General features: G+C 42.5%; 1 protein-coding gene across 1 annotated transcript in view; it reads left to right on the top strand.

Annotated features, from left to right (window-relative positions):
* LOC130931678 (myosin heavy chain, skeletal muscle, adult-like) overlaps positions 1-10436 on the top strand; it is a 28679-nt gene extending 18243 nt beyond the window's left edge. Inside the window, exons 28-39 of the mRNA XM_057860638.1 lie at positions 1170-1288; positions 1429-1625; positions 4544-4727; positions 4806-4971; positions 5051-5175; positions 5369-5677; positions 5826-6029; positions 9005-9130; positions 9196-9366; positions 9444-9548; positions 9607-9702; positions 9847-10436. Coding sequence (XP_057716621.1) covers positions 1170-1288; positions 1429-1625; positions 4544-4727; positions 4806-4971; positions 5051-5175; positions 5369-5677; positions 5826-6029; positions 9005-9130; positions 9196-9366; positions 9444-9548; positions 9607-9702; positions 9847-9990 — 1946 coding nt within the window. The 3' untranslated portion in view covers positions 9991-10436. The remainder of the gene's footprint in view (positions 1-1169; positions 1289-1428; positions 1626-4543; positions 4728-4805; positions 4972-5050; positions 5176-5368; positions 5678-5825; positions 6030-9004; positions 9131-9195; positions 9367-9443; positions 9549-9606; positions 9703-9846) is intronic.
* The last annotated feature ends 1714 nt before the right edge of the window (positions 10437-12150 follow it).

Below are 12150 nucleotides of genomic sequence, written 5' to 3'. Positions count from 1 at the left end.
CACAATACAGTACGCCGCCAGGGACTCAAATCCTGCACTGCCAGACGTGTCCCTCTGCTGAAGCCAGTACACGTCCAGGCCCGTCTGCGGTTCGCTAGAGGTGCATTTGGATGATCCAGAAGAGGACTGGGAGAATGCGTTATGGTCAGATGAAACCAAAATAGAACTTTTTGGTAGAAACACAAGGTTCTCTTGTTTGGAGGAGAATGAATACTGAATTGCATCCGAAGAACACCATACCCACTGTGAAGCATGGGGGTGGAAACATCATGCTTTGGGGCTATTTTTCTGCAAAGGGACCAGGACGACTGATCTGTGTAAAGGAAGGAATGAATGGGGCTATGTATCGAGAGATTTTGAGTGAAAATCTCCTTCCATCAGCAAGGGCATTGAAGATGCCCATTGAAGATGAGTCTTTCAGCATGACAATGATCCCAAACACACAGCCAGGGAAACAAAGGAGTGGCTTCGTAAGAAGCATTTCAAGGTCCTGGAGTGGCCTAGCCAGTCTCCAGATCTCAACCCCATAGAAAATCTGTGGAGGGAGTTGAAAGTCCGTGTTGCCCAACGACAGCCCCAAAACATCACTGCTCTGGAGGAGATCTGCATGGAGGAATGGGCCAAAATACCAGCAACAGTGTGTGAAAAGCTTGTGAAGAGTTACAGAAAACGTTTGGCCTCCGTTATTGCCAACAAAGGGTACATAACAAAGTATTGAGATGAACTTTTGGTGTTGACAAAATACTTATTTTCCACCATGATTTGCAAATAGATTCTTTAAAAATCAAACAATGTGATTTTCTGTTTTGTTTCCCACGTTCTGTTTCTCATGGTTGAGGTTTACCCACGTTGACAATGACAGGTCTCTCTAATATTTTCAAGTGGGAGAACTTGCACAATTAGTGGTTGACCGCTGTATTTGCGATAGTACCAGCAATATTTGTTAAGGATTTGGTGTAGGTTTTAAGGCTGGGGAACGAATTAATGGAATTATAATCTATTTTTATGAGAAAATCCTGCTCGACATACGACCATTTGGACTTACAAACAAGGCCCTGGAACGAATTAACTTCGTATGTAGAGGTATCACTTCATTTAGTGATGTCCTATGACAGGTTTTCACTGGTAAATACTGTATCTTGTAGGGTTATGCTTTATTTTTATTACAGGTGAACTTTCTCGGTTGCTGGAGGAGAAGGAGGCTGCGCTGAACCAAATGAGCAGAACCAAAGCTGCTGGCAGTCAACAGATCCAGGAACTCAAGAGGCTTCTTGATGAAGAAGTTAAGGTCAGTGTCCTGCAGTGCTCAGTTGGTTACTAAAGTGATATTTGTTCGAGAACTCTTTATCAAAGTGCTTTGAAACAAAGTCTACTGTGAAGTAGTGCTGTACAGCGGCACCAATATGAATGTGCTGTTTGTCTTTTCAGGCAAAAAACTCCCTCGCGCACAGTTGTCAGTCATTCCGCCATGATTGTGAGCTTCTGAGGGAACAATATGAGGAGGAGCAGGAGGCCAAAGCCGAGCTGCAGCGCTACCTCTCCAAGGCCAACAGCGACGTGGCCCAGTGGAGAAACAAATACGAAACGGATGCCATCCAGCGCACTGAGGAGCTCGAGGAAGCCAAGTGAGGACCAGGTTTTGTTTTTTTTCAACTTACATACAGCATTGCCAGACAGAAGTTGGATTCATTTTCGCTGAGGTTTGGACTGCGTGAGGCAGCCCTTTGTCAGTCAGTCTGATGAATGGACACAATTTATGGGAATGGCCGAGACTTTGAGGTTCTGGTTTGGTGGCTGTCATTATACTGTACATCTCTGCCTTTTGCAGATAGTGTGGTAATGAGGTGAGTCTGGGCCAGAGGTTGCGCTAGACATTTTCGTTGTCTGTCATTTTGACTGACAGGGTCATAAAAATCCAGTCATAATCTATTTTTACCAGTCACTTAAATTTTTAAAATGATAATGTTTGCATGTTCTCCCCGTGCCTGCGTGGGTTTCCTCCGGGAACTCCGGTTTCCTCCCACATCCCCAAAACATGCATGGTAGGCTGATTGAACACTCTAAATTGTCCGTAGGTATGAGTGTGTGCGTGAATGGTTGTATGTCTCCTTGTGCCCTGCGATTGGCATGGAAAATGAATGAATGAATGATGACATATTCAATAGTATTTAGTTTTCATTCATTTTTAATTAATATTGTAACGCTTGCTTGGCGGCGAAAAATTAGACACGGAAGTTGTATTTTTCTCCCTCTTTTTACTCTGCTTACCGCCAACACCAACAAAACAACTCCACTCCCAAAGAAAAAGAGGCAACTACCCCAATCACCAACGTCACACAATGATCTTAATTGTGGTTGTCAGCCCAAAATCTTCTAAATATATATTAAATGCATCTTACCAGATATAAAATGACTACTACATAGTCTGTGGATCGTTTGGTGCCCAGATTTCTTGTCGAATTACAGCAGTCCATCTCGCTCTCCTCTTCGGGTCTCTCAGAATACGGTAGAACTTCAAGTCTCTCCGTCTATCTTCTCTGTTACTGCAACCAACCGCCACACACGCCTTCGCATTTTTTTATTATTAATGTTAACGAGCAGAAAAACACGCCGTAATAGGAGGCATGTACGTAGCGGTAATGTGTAAACACGACGAGCTGACGGACAATATGGCTGCTGCAGTCAGGGGGCGGAGTTGTGACGTCATGTGATTGGGGTCTATAGACAAGTTTCTTGAGCGAAATATGGGCGCCGCCATCTTGGAAAATGTCTGCTTCGCACTTCCGGTCCGGTCGAGTAGCAGTGTATTAGCAGTGTATTGACGACGATAAAACTACGAAATCAAGCCAGAGCAACCCATGGAATCTTCAAAAATTGATTCAGCACGACCTAAATGACACGTAGATGAGATTGGATGGCAGTTCGTGTCACTTCGTTGATCATTCGTGGACAAAATTATTAACAACGGTCTGCCTGTGTTAACGTGAGGAATGGATTGATACTACGGCCATTAGTGACCAAAATGTGGTGAAATGACAAGTTATATTACATTTGCCGACTGCAGAAGGGCTGACATGGATTGTTTTGTTACAAGGAAATGCTACAAGGTTATGTACATATGATGTAAACACAAATAGTATGTCATTCTTTTTTTTTATTGCAGGCATTGATCGCAATAAAACATTTAGACATGATTCAATTTCTTGTTTTATTTAAAACGATTGGTGCACTCCAAACCAGGTCAATAAATCACATTTATAAAAGTATTGCAAAAATAGCATACGAGAATGTGATATCAGACCGCAGAGCTCCGGAGCCTCGTGAACAAATAGCGACATCACGGAGGCCCTCGGCGGCATTTAGATGTGCTTTTTTCCCGTCCTCGGTAATTCCAGCTCCAATAGCATATATTTAAAGATGCTACCGTTCACAAGTTCGTAGTTGGATCACGGCGATCTCGGCGAACCACCGTCTGTCACAATTCCTGCCTCTCTCTCGGCCTCTCCCGGGAGTCGAGCTGTCATCATCATTGTGGAACGCAAACGATATATGTTCGATATATGTCCATCAACGTACAAGTCAAGTTGTCTTCCCTTTTATAACAGCATTTCCCAGCTGTAAACAAACGAATAAAAACTTGTAACACTTGGATTTATGCGGTGCATTCAAACACGATTAGCAACAGGCGGCTAGCAGCAGTAGCAGAAGCTAGTTGTTGTAAAAATGATTAAACTTCGTGATTACAATCATCATCGTAATATCAATAGCAAAGGCAACAAGTCGTTTCATGGGCCAGATTTTAGGTTTCGTATTTTTAGAGCACATTACCTTCCATAACAGCGGGGGCATGACTGCAGGAGCTGTCAGTTTTGTACATCTCCTTCCCTCCCACCTGTATGACGAGTACGCGCACCCATGGTTTGGAAATCGACATGGTACGAAGCATGGAGGCCTTGGCTTGGTTCTCCACCCGCCTACATCAAAATAACATTCCCGGGATCTTGTATAAAGACCTTCCAACTTCGATTCCACCGCCATTGACTTCAACGGTAAACAGGCGGAAACGGAAGGGGAAGGAAGACATAAGGAAGTAAACCGGAAGTACCTCGGAAACTTGTCTATACACAGGCGGCAATCTAGTCCACCAATTGGATGACGCGCTGGCACACCGGGTGCACCAATAAGAACCTCGCGTTGATGTGTCAATCATGGTGCTGCCGCCAGACCACGGTGACGCTACAATATTCTGACAGAATAGCCAACGACGTCATGCATTAAGAGAGACAATAGCTAATTAATATGCCACCCTGTGGTCTGGGGTGTGAATTGCAACCTGTCAAAATGATGGACGGACTTCAGTTTTTTCCGTCACCGTTTTAAAAAACCCGTCAACGACGGAAAATATTCGGTTAACGCGACCCCTGGTCTGGGCCAACCTGCTACCCCCGAAACCTGACCCCAGATAGGAAGATAGAAATTAATTGAGGGTTAGACCAATGCTTGTTTTTTCCTTCCACTTGAAATATTACAATGTGATCCGCAGGAAGAGGCTGGTCCAGCGACTGCAAGAATCCGAGGAGTCAACAGAGACTGCAAATGTAAAAAATGCCTCATTGGAGAAGACGAAGCAGAGGCTGCAGGCTGAAGTGGAGGACCTCATGGCGGAGCTGGACAGGGCAAATGCAGCCAATGCGGCCTTAGATAAGAAACAGAGGAACTTTGACAAGGTATGTGGTTTTCAAAGTAAAACTTTTCCGACAAACTGAAATCAGTCAACCTTTCGTTGTTGGTTCATAATGTTTTAGGTCCTGTCTGAATGGAAGCAGAAGTGTGACGAGTGTCAGTCAGAACTGGAGGTGTCTCAGAGAGAATCCAGAGGTCTGAGTACCGAACTCTTCAAACTGAAGAACACATATGAGGAGGCACTAGAACACCTGGAGAGCATGAAGAGAGAAAATAAAAACCTTCAGCGTAAGAGCAACACACAACCACAGAACTATGTCATTCTCTTGTGTTGTGGTGAGACATTTAATCTTGTTCTATCACTCAGAGGAGATCGCAGACATCAGCGAGAACGTTGGACAGTCAGCTAAAATAATCCGTGAGCTGGAAAAAGTTGCAAAGCAAGCTGAGCAGGAGAAGAAAGACACTCAGATGGCACTTGAGGAGGTTGAGGTTTGTAGCAACTCAATTAAATGGTTCAAATGAGGACTCAAGAGTCATTAAAGCTCTGAACTTTTTACTGCTACTCCTTGCATGTAAAAACAGATATTTAATCAGCATTTTAAAAAAGTGTCTTAATTTCCAACCAGTACTTGTTCTCTTCAAGATCACAGTGTATATTTTGCCACTTCTTTTATTCCCACAGTCGTCTCTGGAACACGAAGAGGCCAAAATCCTTCACCTACAATTGGAACTGAACCAGATCAAATCAGAGATTGACAGAAAGATGGCCGAGAAAGATGAAGAGATGGACCAGCTGAAGAAGAACCACCAGAGAACTGTGGACACCCTGCAGAATGCACTAGAAGCTGAGACGCGAAGCCGGAATGACGCCGTCCGGCTGAAGAAGAAGATGGAGGGGGATGTTAACGAGATGGAGATCCAATTAGGCTACGTCAACCGCCAAGCCTCTGAGGCCACGAAGCAAATGAGGAACCTGCAAACCCAGTTGAAGGTTTGAATTAGTATTGAATTAGTTCTGCTCAAAGAAACATGCTTGATTTCAATTTCGTCAGTTGGGTGACCGGGCTCACAACTGGTAAATTGGGGCACACGTATCTTAAGATATTACTGTTCTAAGTAAATTGTTGTTTGTGCCTAAGGACACGCAAGTACAACTAGATGAAGCGCTCCATAGTCTGGAGGACACCAAGGACCAACTGGCCATCGCAGAACGGCGTAATGACCTAATGACGGCCGAGATGGAGGAGGTTAAGGCGGCTCTTGAACAGGGTGAACGGAGTCGTAAACTGGCCGAACAGGAATTGAGGGAGATTAGCGAGAGGACTCAGCTGCTTCACTCACAGGTGAGGAAACAAGATAGTTCATTTAAATACCTTTTTTGGAATTATATCCTCACCTCAGATACTAAAACGTTTATTTATCACTGGACCAAGCCTTCACAACAATTTTTCGGATTTTCTTTAAATTACAACCTTGTCCGAGGACTGTGCGATTCATGAATATCTCTAAGAATACTTACATAATACCTAAATAATTTCACTCTGGTTTATTATTAGTTCTTGTCCTTCTCGATCTCACTTCTGCGTTCAACACCATTTCTCTCACAATCCGGCTCTCCTCCCTTGGTATAACCCACAAACCCCATTCTTGGTTTACTTCCTACCTCTCTGACCGCACACAATTTGTCACATTCGGCCCCCACAAATCCAAATCCCTCCCTGTCTCCGCTGGCGTGCCCCAGGGTTCCGTCCTGGGGCCGCTCCTCTTCATTATTTACATCCTCCCCCTCGGTTTCATCTTCCTCAAACACAACATTCACTTCCACTGCTACTCGGATGACACTACTTTTCCTCAAAACCAACCTCTTCCCTTCCAGCCTCCTCCCTCACCCTCTAGCTAGAAGACATTAACTCTTAGTTCTCCTCCACCTTCCTCCTCCTCAATAGCTCAAAATCAGAAGTCCTCCTTGTAAACAACAACGCCATGCTCTCTAATGACAATTACTTCTCTATTTCCATCAACAATGTACAGATCTCTCCCTCTACTCAGGTTAAGAGTCTGAGTGTCATCCTAGACAGCGCACTTTCCTTCCGCTCCCATATGAACGACATCACCAGATTATCTCATTTCTCACATGTGGCGTGCCCCAAGGCTCTGTCCTGGGACCGAAACTATTCATCCTATACATAAATTACTTATATAAAGCATCTGAACTACTAAAAATTGTACTTTTTGCGGACGACACCAACATCTTTTGTTCAGGAAAGGACCTGAAAAGTCTCTCTAAGCAAATAAACGCAGAACTAGCAAAATTGCAAGAATGGTTCGACGCAAATCAATTATCCCTAAATCTCGAAAAAACTAAATACATGCTATTTGGCAGAAAATGCCTGAACGAGAACTTAAGCATACAAATAAACAATGTTGTGATACAAAGAGTACAGCAGCACAAAGTCTTAGGTATTGTCCTAGATCACCGTCTAACTTGGAAGGCCCATGTGGAGCAGCTGCGCAAGAAGCTTTCTAGGAGCATCTCCATTCTCTTTAGAGCACAAAATATGCTAGATAAGAGGGCTCTCCAAACCCTTTACAGCGCACTTGTCTTGCCGCACCTCAGCTACTGCTTGGAGATCTGGGGGCACACGTACACAACACACCTTTGTCCACTTTTTATCCTTCAAAAAAAGGCAATTAGGATTATTCATAAAGCACCGTTCAGAGCGCACACAAACGAACTTTACATCAAGTCCAAGCTATTAAAATTTTATGACTTTGTTAACTTCAAAACTGCTCAAATGATGTACAAGGCCCACGCAAACAGTCTCCTGCCTAACCTACAAGCTCTATTCCAGCTAAGGGAAGTAACCTACGACCCCAGAGGAATCAGATTGTTTTCCTATCGGGCAACTAGGACAACATTAAAATCTTTCTCGATTACGAACATCGGGGCTCGCCTATGGAATACATGTGATGCAGCGCTTACGAGTATAAAATCATTGAGTTACTTCAAAAAGATGTACAAAGAAACTATAATAAATCACTACAGGGACCAAAATGAGTCATAGCTGCACTGCACACACACATCCGCTACTAGTTGTTCCCACAGCAAGAAAAAAAAAGGCAAACAAAGGAAAATTAAATGTCAGGGACAGAGACTAAGACATAACATTGCTTGCTCTGAAGATATGCCCTCCAGTAAAATTAGATTACTGATCTGCCATTGCAATGTGAGCGCTGTGTTTAACCTGCTGTGACATGGAGCTCCTTGACTGGACACTCATTGGACAAGATATTTTCTACAATGAGATCTACACCAAACCAACTGCTATTTAACACAAACATGCTAGACTGTGCGTCCCGTGCTGTTGGGGGACGGGTATCGATAAGCATTTGCTTTTTTCCTGTCTTTCCCTTGTCTGTCATCGTCTTTTTCGGGCAAATTATTCCATAGTCTGTGTCAATGTTTCTCCTTCCTGGCCAAACTATCCCACACTCTGTAACTGTCAATGATTCTGATGATGATGACAATGACAATAAATTCATTCATTCCACCTTCGGAATATTTCTCGCCTCCTCCCTTCCTTCACCCACTATACCGCTTCCACTCTTGTCGGTAGTCTAGTCACTTCCCGGCTCGATTACTGTAACTAACTGGTCTTCAGTCTCCCAAATAAGTCGCTCCAGAAACTGCAGCTCCTCCAAAACTCAGCAGCACACCTCATCACTCAGATCCCCACTACTCACAATATCACCCCCATCCTCCGTCAACTTCACTGGCTCCGAGTCAAACAAAGAATCAACTACAAGATCCTTGTCATTACCTTTAAAACACTCCATGGCCTGGCCCCTCCCTATTTATGCAATCTCCTCTGTATTAACCGTCCCCCCCGTTCACATCACGTCCCCTCTATCCTCCTCCTTTCGGACCCCCTTTTAGTCACTGTGCCCCCGCAGCTCTCGAACTCCCTACCCCTCGATGTTTGCAATGTATCTACCTTCTCACTTTTCAAATCCAGACTCAAAACACACCTGTTTACACTTTCTTACCCACCATGATCCTTATGTTTGTTTTATCTTGACCTCTTAATTTTTTTAATTTACTTTTATCCTGCTTTTAATCAAATTTTATGTTTGTTTTGTTTTTGATGTTTTGCTTTTGTGCTGCCATCTTTCTTGTGAAGCATCTGCGCCTTGAAAAGTGTTCCAGAAATAAAATGTATTATTATTATTATTACTATTATAATTTCAGCAAAAAGCCAATATCCAGAAATCTTTATGAGTGGTCTAAGTGCTATGTTGTACCATTGCTTTGATGCAGAACGCAGGCCTCGTGAACTCTAAAAGAAAGATGGAGAGTGAGTTGGCTCAACTGCAGTCAGAAATGGAAGACATCGTCCAGGATGCACAGAACATGGACGAGAAGGCCAAGAAAGCCATCACAGACGTAAACATAGCCAATTTTCAGTCATACATAGGACATTATTTACAGCTGCTAATCACCCCACACAGGCTGCCATGATGGCTGAGGAGTTGAAGAAAGAGCAGGACACCAGTGCTCACTTGGAGAGAATGAAGAAGAACCTGGAGATGACGGTCAAGGACCTGCAGCAGCGTCTGGACGAGGCAGAGAGCATTGCCTTGAAAGGCGGGAAGAAGGAGCTCCAGAAAATGGAGGCCCGGGTGAGAAAAGGCGCACCACAATCAAACCAAACAACAAACAAGCCAACGAAATGCTTTTCATTTTACTTTTTCATTAGGTCCGTGAGTTGGAAAAGGAATTGGAGGCGGAGCAAAAACGTGGGAGCGAAGCCATGAAAGGAGTCCGCAAATACGAACGCAAGATTAAGGAGCTGACTTTTCAGGTCAGGGTGCCAAAAAGAAGGAGAAAGGAACCGTAATAATCCTCTTCTTGTGTTCTAGGGAGAGGAGGAGAAGAAAAACGTGGCCAGACTTCAGGATTTGGTCGATAAATTGCAGCTGAAGGTCAAAGTGTACAAGCGGCAGAGTGAGGAGGCGGTGGGTCCTTATAAAATCTCCATTTGTCATGAGCACTGATCGAAAGTTTCCAACTACACTTCCATAATTGAACTGTTCCATACTAATACTTAACTTTATTTCTTATATAAAAGACAGTTTAAAAAGACTACATTTGTACTATAGGAGGAACAAACAAGCGTCCACCAGGCCAAGTTCCGGAAGGTACAGCACGAGCTGGAGGCGGCTGAGGAACGAGCGGATATTGCCGAGTCACAGCTCAATAAACTCCGAGTCAAGAGCCGTGACGTTGTTGGGAAAGTGGAGTAAGAAGTTGACCTATGTGCTGCTTTACCCAAATGCAAGTTGTTCATACAGTGCAAAATAGCCGTACCTTGACTACATTTTTTTTTTGTCTTGCAAGCTAACATTTGCTTGATGAGTGAACTTCCGATATACTGTTGCCTGAAAGTGGGGCGGTAAAAATGAAGTCAATTTGAAGTTGAACATGACCAGATGCATTCTTTCAGTTTTATTTCCATAATAATTATCGTTTAGTATCCTATGTCATATTTTGCAGTGGTTTACAATTGTGTGAATTCTATGTTGAGCTGTTTCCAATTATTTTGTACCTCCTGAACAAAATTCCTAAAACAATTCACCAATCTTGAGTTTTCTGCATTGAATAGGCTACAAAAGGATTTAGACATTTTGTTGATGATTATCTCCTAATAAACACTTTTGAAAGTGCTGCAGCAACCAAAGATCTTAATATAACTGCTACAAATAGATCTCAAAAGTTTGCTTCTCTTCAAGATGTTTATGAGTTGGAATTGACAAGAAAACTGCTCTTCACGCAATGTTCCATTCTCACTTTCAGTCGATATTTTGGTCAAGTGATGCGGTTTGAAATGGCCTGTCATCTTGGAGAATTACACCATGTACATAGTTCATATTTTACCATGTGGCAAGGCAGGATGAGTGCTCAAAAAGTAAAAAGGAGAAGACTTCCACTTATGCACTTTTATTGTACAAAAAAAAAAAAAATCCAGCTCAACCACTCGTGACTCAGGAGCACAATGGTGCAGTGTGCAAACGCAGTCACAATGAATGAACTCCAACCGAAGGTGAGTATAAACAGAAGAAGGCACCCACGCAGCATCTCCATTCCTCTGCGGGACTATCACATGCTCACACATTACTAGGTGAAATTAGACACATTCAAGTAGGAAACCTCGGTGTCAGAATTAGCGAAGAGACAGCATAGAATAGGATGCCAACATACTCACAATCACAAGGGATTCACACAAATACTGGGTTCTAGACCACGTGGATGATTTACAGTAGGTACACTTCACCCCTTCCAGTCAGTTATCTCTCAGACCCCCACCCTTCCTTGATTATCAGGCCCCCATAACTCCTTTCTGTTCGCTGCTTTCCCCTAATAAACGAGTTACGTTGAATGATCACAATGGATGTATGCCATACTCCTATGTGATACATTAAAACTTCAGATCAATCCGACACTCAGATCTCCATTCTCCGTGTCAAGCGGCTGAACAGGACAGGTAAAAAAAAAAAAAAATTTTTTTGGGAAAACCGATTCTAAAACACAAGATGCTTTCAATATTGTTGATTTTAACTCAGGCGGCAACGCGCTACGTACAGTATGTAGCTGCTTATTCAGCTACATTAGCCCGACATTAGCCCCTAATACTCAGTCGTATGGCCCACATAAAGGCAACTTCGTTAAAAAATTTCGTTATATGGACTTATGATCAGGGGTGAAAGTGGTTAGAATTTCTTGCCGGAACTCCCCAACGTGAAGGTCGCCACGGAGCCAGAAATTTTATTTATTTATTTATTTATTTTCTTTTTGCAAAACTACTGAAATGAAAAGAAAACTGTTTTGGTCAGTTATTTGTATTCCACATACAAAAACTGATTTTCATTCAAAATTGTATTTTTTTTTAATGATTTGCAGAATAAAAGTTAACAAAAAACAGCAATAACCCCAATCTCCATCTCTTAATTTTTATTTTCCCTCATTTCCACTAAATGCCAAATCTCAATTTTAACTACTTAAGAACATAGGATGTATACTGAAATTTAAGTTAATATAAACATTTACTTTTTGTTGTGTTTTTTTAATAATAAAGATATAAGTGACATGCGTTCAGAAAAGTAAGTATAAATGACATATTATGCAGAGTGAAATGAAAAATATTTTGAAGATCATGCAAACATTGGCTTTTTTAAATCATAAGGAAATGAATAAGTAGCCTAACATAAATGAACAAATATAAGTCCAAAGTGCACATTGACAGCTAAGATGTTCTGAACCTCCCCATCAGAGCAAATAAAACTAAATATGATAAATATGCCTCCTTAACTCTTGCCTTGCTCTTAAAGATTTGATCCAGTTTCTGTTGCATTGCCCTTTTTTTGTCGCATTAATTCAACAAACTTTTTTTTTTTTTTGCTGTTTCA

This window comes from Corythoichthys intestinalis, chromosome 16 (genome assembly GCF_030265065.1).
Source record: "Corythoichthys intestinalis isolate RoL2023-P3 chromosome 16, ASM3026506v1, whole genome shotgun sequence".
NCBI classification, from domain to species: domain Eukaryota; kingdom Metazoa; phylum Chordata; class Actinopteri; order Syngnathiformes; family Syngnathidae; genus Corythoichthys; species Corythoichthys intestinalis.
Note: the sequence above shows the minus strand (reverse complement) of the source record. Positions and strands in the feature narration are given on the sequence as shown.